We start from the raw sequence: 17,087 nt of genomic DNA on the forward strand, positions 1-17,087 counted from the left end.
AGAAGAAGAAGAAGAGGAGGAGGAGGAAGACGAAGAGGAAGAGGAAGAAAAAGAAAGAAGAAGAAGAAGAAGAGGAAGAAGAGGAAGAAGAGGAAGAAGAGGAAGAAGAGGAAGAAGCAGAAGAAGCAGAAGAAGCAGACTGACAATACCAAGAGTAGGTAAGGAAGCTGAACAACTAGCACCCTCACACACTGCTGGTGAGAGAAGAAGACGATTAGAATCGCTTTGGGAAACTGTGGGGCAGGTGTTGTGGTTTGGATAGAATATATTTCCCCATGGTCTCATGCAGTCACAGGACTTCTGGGAGGTTAGTGACTTGCTGTTGGGAGGTGGGGTCTGCCTGGAAAAGGTAGATCACTGGGGATGTGATGTTGAAGGGCACAGCTTGCTCCTCACGGACTCCCTTTCTTCTCTCTTTCCTGGCTGCCACTAGGACACTTCCACTATATTATCTCTCAGAAACTTCTGAAATCGTGACTCAAAATAAACCTCTCCTCCTTTAAGCGGTGGGTCTTGGGTATTGTGTCCCAGTGATGAGGAAAGTAACTAAGCAGCTTCTCATAAAGGTTAACATGCCCTGTCCCTTTGATCCAATTATACTTGTAGGTATTTATCCAAAAAATATGAGCATAAAGACTGTTACAAGAATGCTAATCTCTTTATTCATGGTAAAGGAAGACAGAAACAACTCTGATGCACATTATCAGGATAACAGACAAACACGTTGTGCCATATTCTTACAAGAGAATCCCACACAGATACATACATATATACATATTATCAAAACCAGTGTGTTGAGTGAGAACAGTGAGACAGAGTACATACAAATTATTATACAATTTTATATAAAATTTAAAAACAAAACTATGCTGATAGAACTTGGAATGATCTCTGTGGGACAGAAGAACAGTCTGGAAAAAAGCATGAGGGAATTTTATGTTCTACGGTGACTGTCCTGTTTACTGATATGGATGTGGCTACATTAATGTAGACAGACAGAAAAATGATTGATCTATACACTTTAAGATGTATGCGCTTTACTATATGTAAATTAAATTATTTCAATTTTAAAATGCTATTAAAGACAAAAATCAACAAAAAAAAGGAGGCAGGGAGTAGAGAGAGGAAGAAAGTAAGGAGGAGAGGGAAGAAACAACTGTGCTAAGAGCTACTAATGGATCCAGAGAAGATAATCAACCCCTTCGCCCTCTTTTTAGTATTAGGGATTGAACCCAGGGTCTGCACACTGAACTGGATCCCCAGTGCTTTTATTTTGAACCAGGGATGTGCTAAGTTGCCCAGGCTGTGCTCAAACATGTGATCCTCCTTCTTCAGCCTCCTAGAGTGCTGGGATTACAGGTGTGGACCACCATACCTGGCACCAGCTCCCAGGGAACCCCAGTGCTGTTCATGGGCCACACTTTGAGTAACAAGTCTATAAAACTGCATGATTAAACTTTCAAATAACATAAAAAGACCAGCAAAATCAAACAGAAGAAACACATAAAAAATACAGGTGTGCTGCAGCTATCACAACAGAAGAAATGCAATGTTTAGACTCAGGAAATTATAACTCCATGCTGGGCTCACCAGAGGATAGGTCAAGGCCTTGGTTCAACACTTTTATGAAAGAAGATGACAAATTAGAGAGAGCACAAAGATTGAGGTGGGAGAGGGCTAGAAATAACATAGATCAAAGAGTCAGGACAGGGATAATGGACCTTGGCCATTCTTCCATGAATTGGCCTGAGTATGCAACTATGGAACCTCTATCAGGATCCAAAATCCAAACACTGATATCACTGGAATGCCTTCATCTTGTGAGAATGAGATATGAACATGTCAGATATGATGGGTAGATAAAGATTATGTGATAGTTAATCAAGGTCTTACATCTACTGAGGGAAGTGAACTCATGGTGCAGAGCTTGATAATACAGACCTGGATGAGATCACTTACTGCTTCATACCAGGTACTCTGCTTTTTATGACTATGGCCAAGTCAACCCTCCTCTACAGGTATTCATGAGGACACTTACAAAAATCCTAGCCAAGTATAGTGGTACATGGGAGTCTGAGGCAGGAGGATTGCAAATTTAGGCCTGGCCTGGACAACCCAGCCAGAATGTCTTTAAAAAATAAAATAAACGCAGAGCCTGAAAGCACTTTGATAAAAGGACAAGACAGCAGTTCCACTGGTCTTTAGCCTGTGATCTGTACTCCATCCTGCTCCCATGCTACTGTGCATCTCTAAGTGACACACTTGAAAAGAACCTCTGCCAGGTGTCTGTTGTGGCTGACTTTGCTCATATATCTGAATGGCCACTCTTCCCTTCATCCCAATAAGCAGAACCCTGACTTTGGGGTGGTAATGTGCTCAGCTACGAAAACTTATCTGGCAGCCTCTCTTGCAGCTAGGGGTAGCCATCAGTCATGCTTTTGGCCAATGAGATATATAAGAAGAATGCAAAGTGGAGCTTCAGGAAAGCCCTTTAAAATAGGGCAGAACTCTTGTTCTTGGTATTTTCTCTTTTTCCTGCTTGGAAAGCAGCGATAGTATTGGAAGTCCAAACCAAGAAGCCACAGTATGAGGATGAAAACCCATGTGAAGGCTGGTTGAAAGTACAACCAAAGAGACTGGGTCCTGATAGCATCATACAGTTGTTCACTACCCTTGAAATGTCTGCCTCTCCATTTACTATTATACAAAGATTAAAATCTCATTAGGATGGGTTGTTAACAGTTTTCTGTTGTATGCAGCCAAACATATTCCCAGCTGATTTTTAAAATTCACTTGTTTACAAGAGGACAGGTTCACCAATTATACTCTCATGCATAATAAAAACAATGCCTGTGACCACCACAGAGCATGGGGCTATGCAAACCTTGGGCTACCTCTAAGTCTTGCCTGAAAGGGATAAAATGACAGCTCCGGCAAGCTGGGTTGTAATGGACTGTAGCTGTGTGGCAGGTTCTCTTTTAAGTTCCATGGGCATCTATGTATACCAATACCCCAAGTTAGTTGCTGGCAGAAATATCCCCTGTGCCAAGTTTAAATATTGCATGGTTTCTCTTATATGAGAAATCTGAAGTGTAAATACTTCAGTAAAGAGCAAAATAAAATGTAGATAATAGGAAGCAGGGTGATCTTTTTCAAATGGGAACAGGAGCAAGAGTTGGAGAGAGCAGGGAGGAATGGCAGGAGAAGGGGTTAAAAAAAAAAAAGACGTGTGATGTACATGTAAAAACTCCCCACAATAAATGTGTAATCATTATGTACTTCAAAAATATACTACAAAAAATAAAATAAAGAAATACCTTGTGTGTAAAGCATCATAGGAACAACTCAAGAGCTCATGGACCTCTGTCAATATGCATGTAATAGAACCTTTAGAGCAAGAAGGAAACCAGTTATGGGAAATGCAGTGCTAAATAATTTTAGTATTTGATCCATATTCCCTTGGAACCCCTTTACATAACCATCTGCTACCCCGTTCACATCCCACACTCTCAAGGTAGAAAGCACCAGGAACTTTCATTCCTCCTTAAGTGGCTCGTAACCGATGACTATTTGTGAGAAAAAGAAAACCCAGCTTCCTGTCCTTCAGACAGGACAGTGCTGCATCAGAACTTCTGAAGAACCAAAAACTTAGACCATACTCTGAGGGACCTTGCCTGGGATCACAGCCTTCCCTGTCCTGCTTCCTGAATTCCCTGAATGATTTCTCCCGGGACACATCCTTCAGAAGCCACTTACAAAGGAATTTTCATTTCAGTATCTGCTCAGCCTAAGACATTTAAGTTTGTATTAATTGTTTTATTTGCCTTTGCTTAGCAGTTTACTTTCATGGCTTAAAAAAAAAAGAGGTGCTGTGCTACTTCATAAAAAAGATTTAAAAGCCAGGACTACCCCCACCCCTTTCTCCTTAAAAGAGGAAATTATTAAATGGTTGCTTTGCAGTTAGTTAGGGGGAGAAAAAAAACTCAGTGGTTTAACATATTTGCTCTCTAAATTCCCATCGCAGATTTGCCCAAGTTGTGTGGCTCTGGGAAACAGTCTTAATTGATCCTTGTCACAGCTACAGCTCTGTTGACATTTCTAAAGCAAAACGAAGCCTTCCTTCCCAATGCAGTGAATACACAAATGAAGCTTTTCATATTCGTGAAAACTGAGCCCTACCACAGAACACTGAGGCCACTCTGTGATTCAAATGGACATCTGGGCTTCTGTACCACTTCCTTGTGCTGGCCACCACAGGAAGGGCCTGAGCTTCCCTCAAGCGCTTTCACTCTGTGCTAGGACCCTGCGACTACTGGACCAGAAAACACTAAGGCAAGAACCACAAGCAAAAATGCAGGTGGCTGTCCAGGGGGAGTTACAAGCCCGCTCTCAAGCTACCTGCTCCCCAGCACATTCCCTTGTCCTCTTAGGATTGATGATCAGGGCCTGCAGAAGCAACTCAAACAATGAAGGGTCTTCTAGGGGGGCCCAAGAGACCAATAATGCAACACAAGGAGCGTGCAGCTGCTCTAGAGCTTCAGATGGGCTGAGAGCCAGGTGAGGGGATTCTGCCTGGTGTAGCGCAGGAAGTTCAGGGTAAAGTCACCAGAGGGCTGCAGGCACCAGATTAACGACAGGAAAGGAGGTAGAAAAGACTTATTGTTTTCTGAGTATCAATATCTACCCTCAGGGCTCTCTTACAAGGGCAACAGAAAGTTCACTCTCATCTTAAGGACTGCATTTTACTGGGGGCTACTGTTAACTTGACAAGAGACATCCAAGAAAGTAGGGCACAATGGAAATGAGTCCCTGTGGTGAATAAGAGTTCTGTAAAGGGAAGAAAGGCTGCGTGCAGTCTGTTCTCACAGTGAAGGATGTATGATTCTGCCGAACACTCTGATATGCAGTAGTTCATTTCCCAGCTCCTCTGACTCACCTGGCACTGTTCACATGCACGGGTTCCTTTATGGAGCCTTGTACCTGAGGCTAGGCTTGGCAGTTCCCCTAATATAAAGGTACGTAAACATGTAAGTATTTAAATCCTTCCTGCTCTAGCCCCACCAGAAATTGGATCAGTTTTATAACCTGGCGCCATCCTGAGCTGTGTTTGCCTTGAAAGAGAGAGAAGACACTCCCAAGGGAAAGGGAAGGCCCTTATATGAGATAGGGCGATATAAACTGGAAGAATCACTTTACGAGAAAAAACACAAACCCCTGATGCTGTTGTCATAAAAAGTAAGTCCTTGAAAGCCACACAAACTGACGGAAAGCCAACTTGGAAGCCCAGTTTGCCTTATCACTCAAAGAACTTACTCCTTCATACCAGCAAAACTGAGCTTCTCTTCAAATGCTGTCACATTAGGTCCTGTCATAGGAGGAAATACAGGAACATAGGGCCTACTTCCCCAGTTCAATCGCTCAAGATCAAAAGATGATGTTGTAATTCCTCAGCCAAATTCACAGACCCACAACAAACCAATGCTGAGTACCAGTAATTTCAAGGTGCAGTGAAAGCTAGCAAGTGCATGGTGAGGAGAGGCTCCGTTTTCCCCCACTGAATCAATGAATATCCAACTTCCTTACTTGCCTCTCTCTGTCCCAGCACTGAATCTTGACTTCCAATGTCCCTCTCCTCTTCACTGTTTCTGGCTCTTCCTATAAGATTTCACTGCTGCTGCCCAGCATCATGAGAGCATATCCTGCTGGATGTTGCTGCTAGCCCAGGAAAAGATCAAAGTTCAAATGTAGAAGAACAGTTTCTAATGAATATGTATCTCTTTTATACCATCATAACTCAGGGGCCGCCTGTGTACTTTCTGAGTAAATGAATGGTCTGGTAGAGTATGGTGGGGAGTCAGTGACCTAGTATGGAAGATATACATCAGGTACAAGCAGCTCAGTGTAGGCCTCATTCAAGCCTCTGCACAAGCACATTTCATAGACAAAGAAACCGAGGTGCAGAGAGAAGACTCCAGTCCTAAGGTCATGCTGATCACCAAACACAGAGCTGAAATTTCAACTCCATGTCTTCTGGGAGCCAGAGCCACACTTTGTCTACTCCACACTGGATAGCTATTATTTTACTTCTAAATCTAAATTCCACCTTAGATAATTCTTGTAAACATGGCGAAATATACTTCAGCCAAAAACACTTTTCAAAACATAACTGACTTTAAAATCTCCATGTATGCATTTGGGTTGAACCTCTCCATGCTTCTCCTTCCCGTCAACATGCATACGCGCACGTGAGGCCCCTAAGTTTGTCTGCTGCCAAGGGAGGACATCAGAGGTAACAAGGCTGCAGACAGAAAGTTCTACCAGAAATGCAGATCCATATGACAGGCAGGCAGGCAAAAGAATGGGACTAGAACACATGGAAATAGCTAGCCTGGAAGTCACAGGCTGGTGGCCTGCTGGATGTGGTCAGTGGACATGTTTTTTGTGGTTCATACAATGTTCTGAAAACATTTTAATTAGCTGCCAAAGTCATGAGAGCTCACATAAATGAATTTCTTGTTTTTATTATAAAAGAGAGAATCTGGCAGCATTAGTCCTCACTGCCCCCTGTGATTCCTGAGTGCTGCTGATGGCACAGCTGACCATGTGGGTGAGGCTGGAACCTTCCACTTTTCTACAGTCTCTGCCTCTCTCTACTGCCCCATCTCTGACCGCTTCACTTTTTCACATATCTGCCTTGCTCCCTCCCTGTAGACCGTGATGCATGTGTCACTAGTCCTTGCACCAGAATCCTACAGTATCTATTCAGCCAGCTTGCAGATTTGAGGAGCCTAGAAAGTGCTCACTAGAGGATGATGGCAAGCCCCAACTGCATGACCTGCACATTTCAGGGTGCTCCAGATGCTTTCAACCACCAGGATCTGCACCTTTACACCTGAGGAAGCCTCTCTTGCCATGCATCTGGTGGGGCAGAAATATTGGGGAATGGCTTCCCAGCAGATGTTAGATCCCACAACCTCCTCCCTGTTGCTGTGTTCTACACTATTTCCAGAGCTGTCCTGCAGGATTAACTCCACTGCCCACTGTAGCTGTTTTAACAGCTCACTTTTCATTTGCTGCCTCCTGCGGTCTATTTCACCACTCTATCATTGTTTCTTGCATGCAATCAATTTGCCCTCAGTTCCTTGCCTCCGGGTCGGTGTCTGGGAGACCGAGAACAAGATGACATCTCACACTGTGTGGAAGAATCATCTAGGAGCCTATTTTGCTATTTCCCCTTCTCTCCTAGCACAGCTTCTTGGTAGCTCCACCACAAACAGCTGCCTCCCCTTTGTGCCCAAACTTATCCGTGGGCTCTCTGAACCTGCCCAAAGCTTGTACTTTCATGTCCCTGTGTTTCCACATGTACTACAGAACAGATAAATATCATGAAGATGCACAGTGCACCCAATCCCTTTGAGTTACACACTCACTCTCCCTCCATAGCTCCGTCTCAGTCACATAAGTTGTGCGTGAGTGCCGGAGACCTGACAAGCTTAGAACAGCAGGCAGAAGCATTTCTAAAATGTTCTGATGTCACTCTACCACCAGGAGTGTCACTGGCCTTTGTCTCACAGGGAAGTCTGTTTCCACTCTGCCTGGAGACCCTCCTTGCTCTCTTCTTCCCTCTCAACCCAACTCTTGCCTGGGCCAGCATCATGAACAAACCTGACCCTCCCTAGCTCATAATATCACCTGCTCACAGGAGTTCCTTCTGAGGTTAATCCGTCTGCCGCAAGCATTTACCCAAGGATTTTCCTTAACATATGACTAGTTATTGCAGTAATGGTTTGCATCACCTTGGCATATTTGTCCTTCAAAGCAACTTTTCAGCACCTCTGCAGGGCAGCTGGCACCTTGTGTTTTAATTTTGTGATGACACGCATTTGGCCCTTAGGTTGTGAGCTCCTTGGGAACAGGCAATAGATCTTGTCTTTGAGACTACTAGTGGCTGCCACCACCCCTGGCACCTAGCAAGCACTCAGTATTTACTATCTCAACACATCCATTCCCATGCCACAGAATCAAGAAGAGCCAACACCTTACTGCCAAGTGGTACCATAGCAAAAATTTAAAACAAGACTTTGTCTTAACTCAAGGGCCACACAGTGGTACAGCCCTATGACCACTACTCATATATTCTGTAGAGTTGGGCTTGGGAGTATCACTCACAAAGAATACAATGAGAACAGTGACCCTGGAGCCATGTGATAGAGGGGTTCTCTAGTCTTGCTTGGTCCCTCTTTTAATAGCTCATCACTCCCTGACCCACGAACTCAGACTCAGTGCTCCCCCTAGGAACCCCAGGTTTTTCCTCTGGTAGGGAACACAGTGCATGGCCCTACCTATGTGGAAACTCAGTTGTCTATTTCACCATGAGCTCTTGGTTAGCATGTGCTAATCAGTCTGCAGGGCAGTTACTAACAAATCAAGTCCTACCTTACAATGTATCTTCAAACTTTTACTATCTTCCAAGTTTTATTAAGCTGAAAGAAACACCATGTGCATCCCATATATTTATAAATAGCCTTCCTTTACAGGAACAAAGAAAAACCCAGAATAGATTTATGAAAGCTGTCTTACATTAGAAGATGATAGAAAAATCCACTTCAGGGGGTACCACAGTTTGGATCTGGAGTGTTTCCCTAAAGGCTCTTGAGAAGGCTTGGTAGTCAGCCTGGGGACACACTGGGAGATGGGGGAACCTTTGGGTGGGACATAGTGGAACAAAGTTAGATGCCACGCCCTTGAGGGACACACTAGGACAATGGTCTTTTCTATCTTTCTCCTACCACCCCACTACCCTTCCTGGCTGTCGTGAGGTGAGCATCTCTGCTGTACCATGTGCTCCTGCCATGATATCCTGCCTTGCCACAGGTTCCCAAATAATGGAGCCTACTGACTATGGACAGGAACTGTCAGCCCAGAACAAACCTTTCCTCCTTTTGATTATTTCAGGTATTTTGTCACAGTAGTAGAAATACAACTAGCATGAGGAATTCTTTGTTCAGTCTCAGAAGCTAATTGGTCATTAATTAACTGTGCCATGACAGGAAGTACTGGATATCATGGAGGCCTAGGCTCTGAGTTCCTCTGTGACTCAGAAGGATATCCATTCATCCATTCTCCTGACCAGACATCCAGCCACTCACCTCTTTCTAGGATAGGTTTTGGGCAGCCTACTTAGGTGACACTGGAGAGTGTGGTCGTGGTGGGATGCTTGGGTAAAAGCAGCTTCAGTAATGAATGAGGACTGATTCAAGTGTGTATGTGGGGCAGGTAAGTCATGAGTCTGGGAGAGAAGGACTGACCAGGCACAACAGGGCCTTATGGGAACAGCAGAGTTGTCTGAACTCCATACCGAAGAATGTGAAACACAATGGAGGATGAACTCAGGTCCTTTCTCAAATTTGTACTGGAATTACTGAGACTACAGGCTTATTTCAGTTAACCTGTTATCTTAGATACTAACTATGGTAATAATTTTGTTTGCATTTGCTTACTACTTTAAATATTTGTAAAAAATATTTTTGTTTCATTCTATATTTATTTGGCATTACTATACTTTTTATTCAACAACCTTCATATTCTTGAGTGGTTCATCTGTAAATCACTTTGTCAGGAAGCTTTCATGGTTATTATAGCAGGTGTTATTATAGCACTTGATCACTTTCCCTAGAAAAATCAAAGGATTGTTTATCTGAAGCCAGTCCTCTGAGGTATAAGACTTTCCTCATCTTTCTACCTGAGTTGCTTCATAGCCCCCGGAAGAGTGGGTCATAGCTAGAGAAGGCAAGGTGTGCTCAAGTGTTAAAGACTTTGTAGCCATTCTACATGATGAGTGACAGGAGTCGGTGGATAAATTCTGCAGAAATTCACCCACCCTGAGGTAATGATTCTGAGGTGTGTGACACTCAGATTCTCAGAAGCTCTGCAGAAGACCAAGCCCAAGTTGCTCATCAACACACATTTTTCTTTCTTTCCTCTTTTCTAGATCTAAACTCCCCACTCTCATACAGTGCCTCCAGAGGCCAACCCTAAATAAACCACAGGTACCTACATCATTGTACCAGGGTCTGTTTTGGGTAGAAGCCAAACTAGGACAGACAATACAGTATGACCCCCGTACCAGAAAATGTTTTTATTTTGACTTCACATCGGAGGGCAAGTTGACTGGGCTATAGATTTCGTTTTCATTTTTTGGTACCAGGAATTGAACTTGGGACCTTGCACTTACCAGGCAGGTGGTGGAACCACTGAGCTAAATCCCAGCCTTGGGCTATAGATTTTGAATTCAAAGCAGAATATACTGTTCTAATTTTTGACACTCATGTTATAGAACAGTTTCTAAAAAAAAAGTAATTTCTTTGTTTTGTGTCAAGTGTTAATAGTATAATTTTTATATCCTTAAAATTAAATTTCATAAAGATACATGAAAACATTAAGTGTTTTTAATAGTTTTTGCCTGATATCTGCAGTACCTATTTAAGAAATGCAGATATTTCTTTAATGTCCCAAGAGCAGTTTTTGCACATGCCTTCTATGCTAGTGTTTTTTACATCATTTTCTCTTTGTTGATGCTCCATTTCCTACTGTCCATGTTATAGTCTTTACTGTCAACATATTCCATTTATTTGTTTGTTTTTTCTCTGAATTCTCATGGATCTTCTCAAATATGCTTCCACAACGATGAATCCAATTCCTATCCCGATGATTTAGTTCTTTTCTGATCAACACACACACACTCTGATTCTATCACTTCTTCCTTGGTTTCATTAGAACATTTCCTTATCCCTTCCACAACTTGTACATTTGTTTGCCTCTCAGTTCATTCTATTTTCATCCTTTCTACCGCTCATCTATCCAATCTTTCATTCATTAAAAAAAATCTCCTTAAGAACAGAAGTGGACGCTCTATTAATAATCTTTCTAAGTTATGCATTCCATCTATTCCATTCTGAAGTTGTGCTTTTCTTGATTTATGTGTTAGAATCCTTTTGTAGGACTCGTGCTGGTTCTGTTACAACTATGCATTGCTAAACAGCCTATGTGACCTCTCTGCCACTCACTGCCCCTCACTCCCCATATAGATGCTGTTAGAAACTTGCCCTGAGCTGGGTGAAGCCACTTATATCCCTGGTTGATTGACCTTACAGTGTAGTTGTCATGGGAGGGGAATGTATTTCTTTATCATTCCTTCTCTAATGCACTAGCGGTCATCTTGCTCATCTGCTTTCTGGGTGTTCTGACTCCATACACCTTCGTAATGTCTTTGTACCCTGCCACCCCTCTTACACCAGTGCTTGCCACATCTCTGTGGGGCCACACAGAAATGGCGGCCATAGGTCCTGTGTGAGAAGAGTCTGTATACCTAACACAAAGACCCCTGACACCTCGTCAACTTTCTGCCCAACTGCAGCCTCCATGTTCCCTATAGTCAGCTATAGTGACTAAGACTAAGATCTGTGTCATTCTCAGATACGTTGCCCTTGACTGATTAGAGCTTCTTTGTCCAGAATTCCTGGGAGGCTACACACCACACTTGACCTGTGTGGCCAATGATAATGCAGGAGTAGAAAAAGATGCTGTCCTCTGTAACTTCGGGGATGGTGGTGTAAATCTGCTAATCCCTCAACCTCTTTCTACCCCGTATGTCACATCAAGGCTAGTTTTGGCCAGATAGCACACCCCCTACATACCTCTACCCCTTTCCTACACTGCCTCCTTCATCGTCTTCTCCTGAGAGAACTCACTGATAAATTACATGCACTGAAACCCATGCAGAGAAGGAGAAATGGGAAGATGGACACGAGGTCCCTCCTATCCCCTGAGCAGTTACAGAACTAAGGATATGATCATTTGCTGATACTAATATTTATAAAATACATACATCACAATATTATCGAAAAGAAAATTAAAAATTAGAAATAATCTAAGTATCTAATAAGAACTTGCAGGCAATTCATAATATACATATGGAAGATTATTATGCAGTCTCTAAGCTAATAAAAAAATAATCTGACTATGTAATAAGAGAAATTTGAAGATGATTTATAGCATATCAGTATGGCGGAAGATTATGTAGTTATCAAGCCAAGAAGAAAAACATGACGAAGGGAAGCAAAGCAAGATGCAGATAGTTACTTAGCTTATAAAATAACATGCCAAGTCCTATAGATTGACAGAGGCCAGCTCTGAACTTTTGAACAGCTTCCAGAGAGAATGAAGCCTAGTCAGTCACAGACTATGTCTAGAGGTTAAAAAAAAAAGGAATAAAACAAAGTCAAAATGTCCAGGAAAAGAGTAGCTATTTCTAAGTCTGGGGCAACAGAGAAATGTCAGCCATAGGTCCTGTGTGAGAAGAGTCTGTATATCTAACAACCAGTTACAAACCACCTCATTTTAATTACCATTGAGTTGAGTTACCAGGTCTGGTCCCCGAGTAAACACCTCTACCCACATCTATAGTCTGATTGCTTCTGTGGCCTGCAACCCAGAGGCTTCTGAGAGCTGCTAAGTAGCAGAGAGTTTGAAATGATTTCTTGGAAAGTTGTTGCAGCACCATCATTCTGGGTGGCTCCATGTGCTTCCATTGCCCTTAGGCTCAGTAAGACTGGCACAATTTTCTCAAAACAGTTGACTGAGCCTGGCATATGACTGCTGAATGAAAGGCTGCCTGCCTGCTCCAATGTGCACCCACAGACACAAATGTGCTCACTGAGGGAAGGGTGAAAGTGATTTTGGTTCCCTTTAATACAGAGCCCAAGGTTTCACAGATCAAAGCTGTAAACATGGTGAAGAACTGGTGAAGAGATGTGAAAATTCCCATCTCAGCAGCCTGAGCAGAGTAACTGGGAAGAATGCGGTTTGTGTGAGTCCACTCCTGCTGAGAAGCCTGCTCTTCTGCCTTCCCAACAGGTGAGGGTTAGGGTTAGGATAGGAGGACAGTAACATCAGCTTCTTTTTTCTTGAGTCGCACTATCTATACTTGACTCATTCAAATAAATCAATCCACTTCAAAATACTTTACTCAAGGGCCAAGGATTTGGCTCAGTGGTTCCGGTGCCAGCCTCGCAAGCACAAGGACCTGAGTTCGATCCCCGGTACCAAAAAAAATTAAAAAATTAAAAAAAAAACTTTACTCAATTCATGGAAAGAATTTGATTCCTCAGTTCACCTGAATACAGCAGGAATAAATATGTCAAAGCAGAGGTCAATATAGATGATTGTAAAAGAAAACATAAAGTATATTATCGATAACAGAATGATAAGCAGTGATCTGTCTGTCTTTACTTATTTTGCACAACTAAAACTAGACATGAATTGCTGGACCCAGTGACTGTATCAACTTGGAAAAGAGGCCAGACATAAAGCTGTAGCAGGAGAGTCCATAGAGAAAAAGGATGGAAGACAATGCAAAATATCAACATGAATCCATGGTGTTTATGGTTGCCTCTCTGGCTGTACCAACGTGCTAAATCCAGGATAAAAAAATTTTTTTAAATGCCCAATATTCCTTATAAAGTCTGCATAGAACCATTGCATAGTCCAAGATATAAAGAAGGTCAGCGAGTGAAAAGAAGCTCTCTTTCAGAGATGTCTTCCTTACCTTCTGCCACATGTTGATGAAGAAGAGCTCCCGGGACACATTGAAGGATACATTGGCATCATATGCATCATCCCCAAGGTTGGAGATGGAGACGTTTAGGGAGATATTCTTCACAGCGCCCAAAGCTAGATAGGGGGTTTTCTCATCAACACTGCAATGAAAAATAAATAGCAATTAATACCCCGAGGCTTATATTGATATAACATGAAGCATCAGGACTTTTGGGAGTGGGGGGAAAAAACTGGGAGAAGAGCTAAAGCCCCAGCAACTCCATTAACCAGGCAGGGGTCCTGCAGCTATCAGCACCATGAGCCTCAGTGTCCCCATCTAAAACACAAGGCTCTGCCTTGCCTAACACTAGACCCTTAGGTGGCTCAAAGGAAATCATCTACCTCAAACTCACAAAACTATAACATTTAATAACCTATCCACGGAATTCATTTATTCATTTGTTATTTTTGAGCACCTACTACAACATTCTGATCATCATATGGTAGGGGAAAAGCAATGAACAAAACAGAGGTCTTGTTGCTCAAGCAGACAGAAGACATATTTTATAAATATCATATTTTATAAATATTTTATTTATATCATATTGGAAAAATATTTTAAAAATATTTTATAAATATCATATTGGATAAATATAAGGATGATGGAAAGGGGGAGTGAGTTGTGATTTTAAATACAGTGATCATGAAAGCCTCACTGATGAGGTGACCTTCTAGTAAACACCTAGAAAAGAACAGGAGAAAGATATGCAAGATCTGGTGCCCAATGAAGGAAAAGTCTCTGAGGTAGGTGTGCACCTGGTATGTATAAGGAACAACAAGAAGCCTGTGTGACTGAAAAGTGAGCAAGAGGAGACAGACTTAGAACACAGGAAATAAATTCTCAGGAAGAAGTGGCCAGCTTTGTCAAACATGGCATATAGGTGAAAATAACCTGAAGAATTAGAAATGGCCATTGGAATTAGCTATCTGGAGGTCAGTGGTGACCTCTATAGGAACAATATAGGGGTTAAAGCTTTCATGAGGTGAAGCTTGATTGGAATAGCTTTAAGAGATATAGGAGATTTTAGCATCCCTGAAGACTTCATGAAAATATATCAATGTTGCAAGTAGACCCAGCGTCAGAGGTCAGATGGGTTTGGACTATCTCAATCAAAAAGATTAACGTTCCTATCAAGAACATGACAGTTGATTTCATTACATAGAGAGGAAATCAATACCACACAGTATTAATATCTAATAAGTGGTTGATCCCATTAATACACTCAAATGAAGTGTTTTACAGTCAGTTTGTGATGTAAATGTTGCTCCTCTTTCCTTACCTACAAGTCACTCTCATTTAACAGCTGTGAGACATGTTAAATGTCCTTGTTGGTATTCATTTTATACTATCCAAGATAGTATTTATTTTAGACTTTTGAGTATTACCTTGTGATATTACTCTGTCCTTATTAATAAAGTGCTGCTACATTTGACTCCACATACCTACTGAAACATCCTCAGAGAGTTTTTTAAAGGCTTCCCCTATAAGAAATGGGGTGCTGCCCTTCAGTTTAGGATACTCCAAATCTGCGATGGCATCTAAACAAGATCTTAAAATGATTTATTATGACATAATACTTTTTGAGCTCTATGAAGAATAGTGTTTTGGTAAGAGTGACATATTTATTCCTTCTGAATATATTAGTAAATATCTTCAAATTCCATTAAATAGTTATAGTTAAGGATAATCATTTTTTAGGTTAAATAACAGAATCTTGGTGAAAATCATTCATGTTTGAAAATTCTGACCCAAGGCAAAAGAGTAAAATTTATAGTTTTTTAACTGTTGTTACTGACATCATTGGTCAACTGCAAAGCAACTGAAACCTTAGTTCAGATAAACACGCTATTGTCAAATGAAGGGTAAATATCTACATTAACTTTCTAGTTATTCTTTCCCCCTTTGGACAGGTTGACAGTGACATACATACTTTGTATATATATGGGGGTGTGCACATTTATAAAATCTAGTATGGATGCATCCTTCACTGTAGCATATTTTCAAATAAAATATTCTGGCCATGATCATGGAAAAAAAGAGAGACATAGGGAATAATAAATGGGAATGGTGAATACAGACAATTACTTAGGGGAAATTTTTATCCTGTATAAAGGAGCAGAAAAATAGTATGGCAGCTAGTAGAAGAACAGCGCTCAAGGTGGTTTTCATTTTTTCATTTTTATGTTTTTTTAAGATGGGAAGTATCATAGTACATTTGTATGTTAGTGCAAAAGATTCACCCACAAAGAGAATAACTAATGAAAATATGAACATGTGCAAATAGATTCTGGTGAGCAAATGGAAAGGCAAGTGGGAGGGAAGAAAATGGAGCACAAGACCCCCTGCAGATGCGGTGGTGGATGAGCAGAAGGAACATTCAGGCTCCTTTAGTTTGTTTCCATTCTGCAATGAAATGGAAGCAGAGTGAGAGTCTGTGCTGGGGAGGAGAAGGGAGGTGAAGGTTCAATGTGTGAGAAGGTGAAAGGAAACAGTAGCCCAGGATAGTAAGGGAGTGAATGGGCCAAGGACACCGAGGGGAGTGAGAATGAGACTAGGAAGGATAACAATACAGATGAGACTGATGATTTGCTATGTGATATGAGCGCTGGAAACAATAAATTCATGTCGGTGGCTACTCAAGTTACTGGAAGATATGGTGAAGCATATGAGTGAGGGTTTGAACAGTAGGCAGTTGTTGTTATCTTCCTGGCTTAGGGACCTCTCAAAATAGAAGGAGGAGAATATCAACGAAAAGAGGGCAGACCCTCTCTCTACTTCACGGTCGCTTGGGTGTGTACACATAACTACACGTGTCTAGGAGTGGTCATGTTGTCTGAGAGTGGTCAAGCGATCCTAAAGTGTGCCAGGTGCTCTCCCATGAGCCTATGAGTTCTGAGGGTTGCATAAAGGCACAAGGCCCTCCTGAGATTAAGGTGGCTACAAGAAGACTGAGCGTCCAGAGATGGCATCCTGAGCTAAGTCTGGCCTCCCCTATTTTCTGCCCATGTTGGTATCAGGCTTTCAGACTCCGCACTGAGTAATCCCATAATTTTCCCCAAAATTCCTTTTCTACTTAAACTAACCAGCACATGCTTTTGTCATTTCCCACCATTAATACAGCTAATACAGCATGAAAGAGAACTACTGAGACTCTCACCAGGCTGCAGTACTTTGAAATACAAATTTTAGGGGGAAGAATCATCATTACCCATCTTCTGAAAGGGAATCTCACTCTTTTGTGTATCTGGCACATCAGCAAGAATAACATGTGCAATAAGAAATCTGATGGTCTTGGTTTGGAAGCAAGAGCTCTGAGGATCCAAACAAGATGTAAAAAATTAACTTAGAGGAGTTTCAAATTCTTGAACAGCTTCCAATAAATTAAGACCCTGACCTCAAGCTATTGTAGCAATTATTTATTATTGTTGGC

The 17,087-nt window shown here is 41.9% G+C and overlaps 1 protein-coding gene across 1 annotated transcript in view; it reads right to left on the reverse strand.

The window, feature by feature from the left end:
- The window catches only part of Itga9 (integrin subunit alpha 9), a 332,354-nt gene that overhangs the window by 108,674 nt on the left and 206,593 nt on the right, over positions 1–17,087 (reverse strand). Inside the window, exon 18 of the mRNA XM_033756921.1 lies at positions 13,607–13,757. Coding sequence (XP_033612812.1) covers positions 13,607–13,757 — 151 coding nt within the window. The remainder of the gene's footprint in view (positions 1–13,606; positions 13,758–17,087) is intronic.

Source organism: Fukomys damarensis, unplaced genomic scaffold, assembly GCF_012274545.1.
Source record: "Fukomys damarensis isolate Sample0158 unplaced genomic scaffold, DMR_v1.0_HiC HiC_scaffold_28, whole genome shotgun sequence".
In the NCBI taxonomy this organism is placed as follows: domain Eukaryota; kingdom Metazoa; phylum Chordata; class Mammalia; order Rodentia; family Bathyergidae; genus Fukomys; species Fukomys damarensis.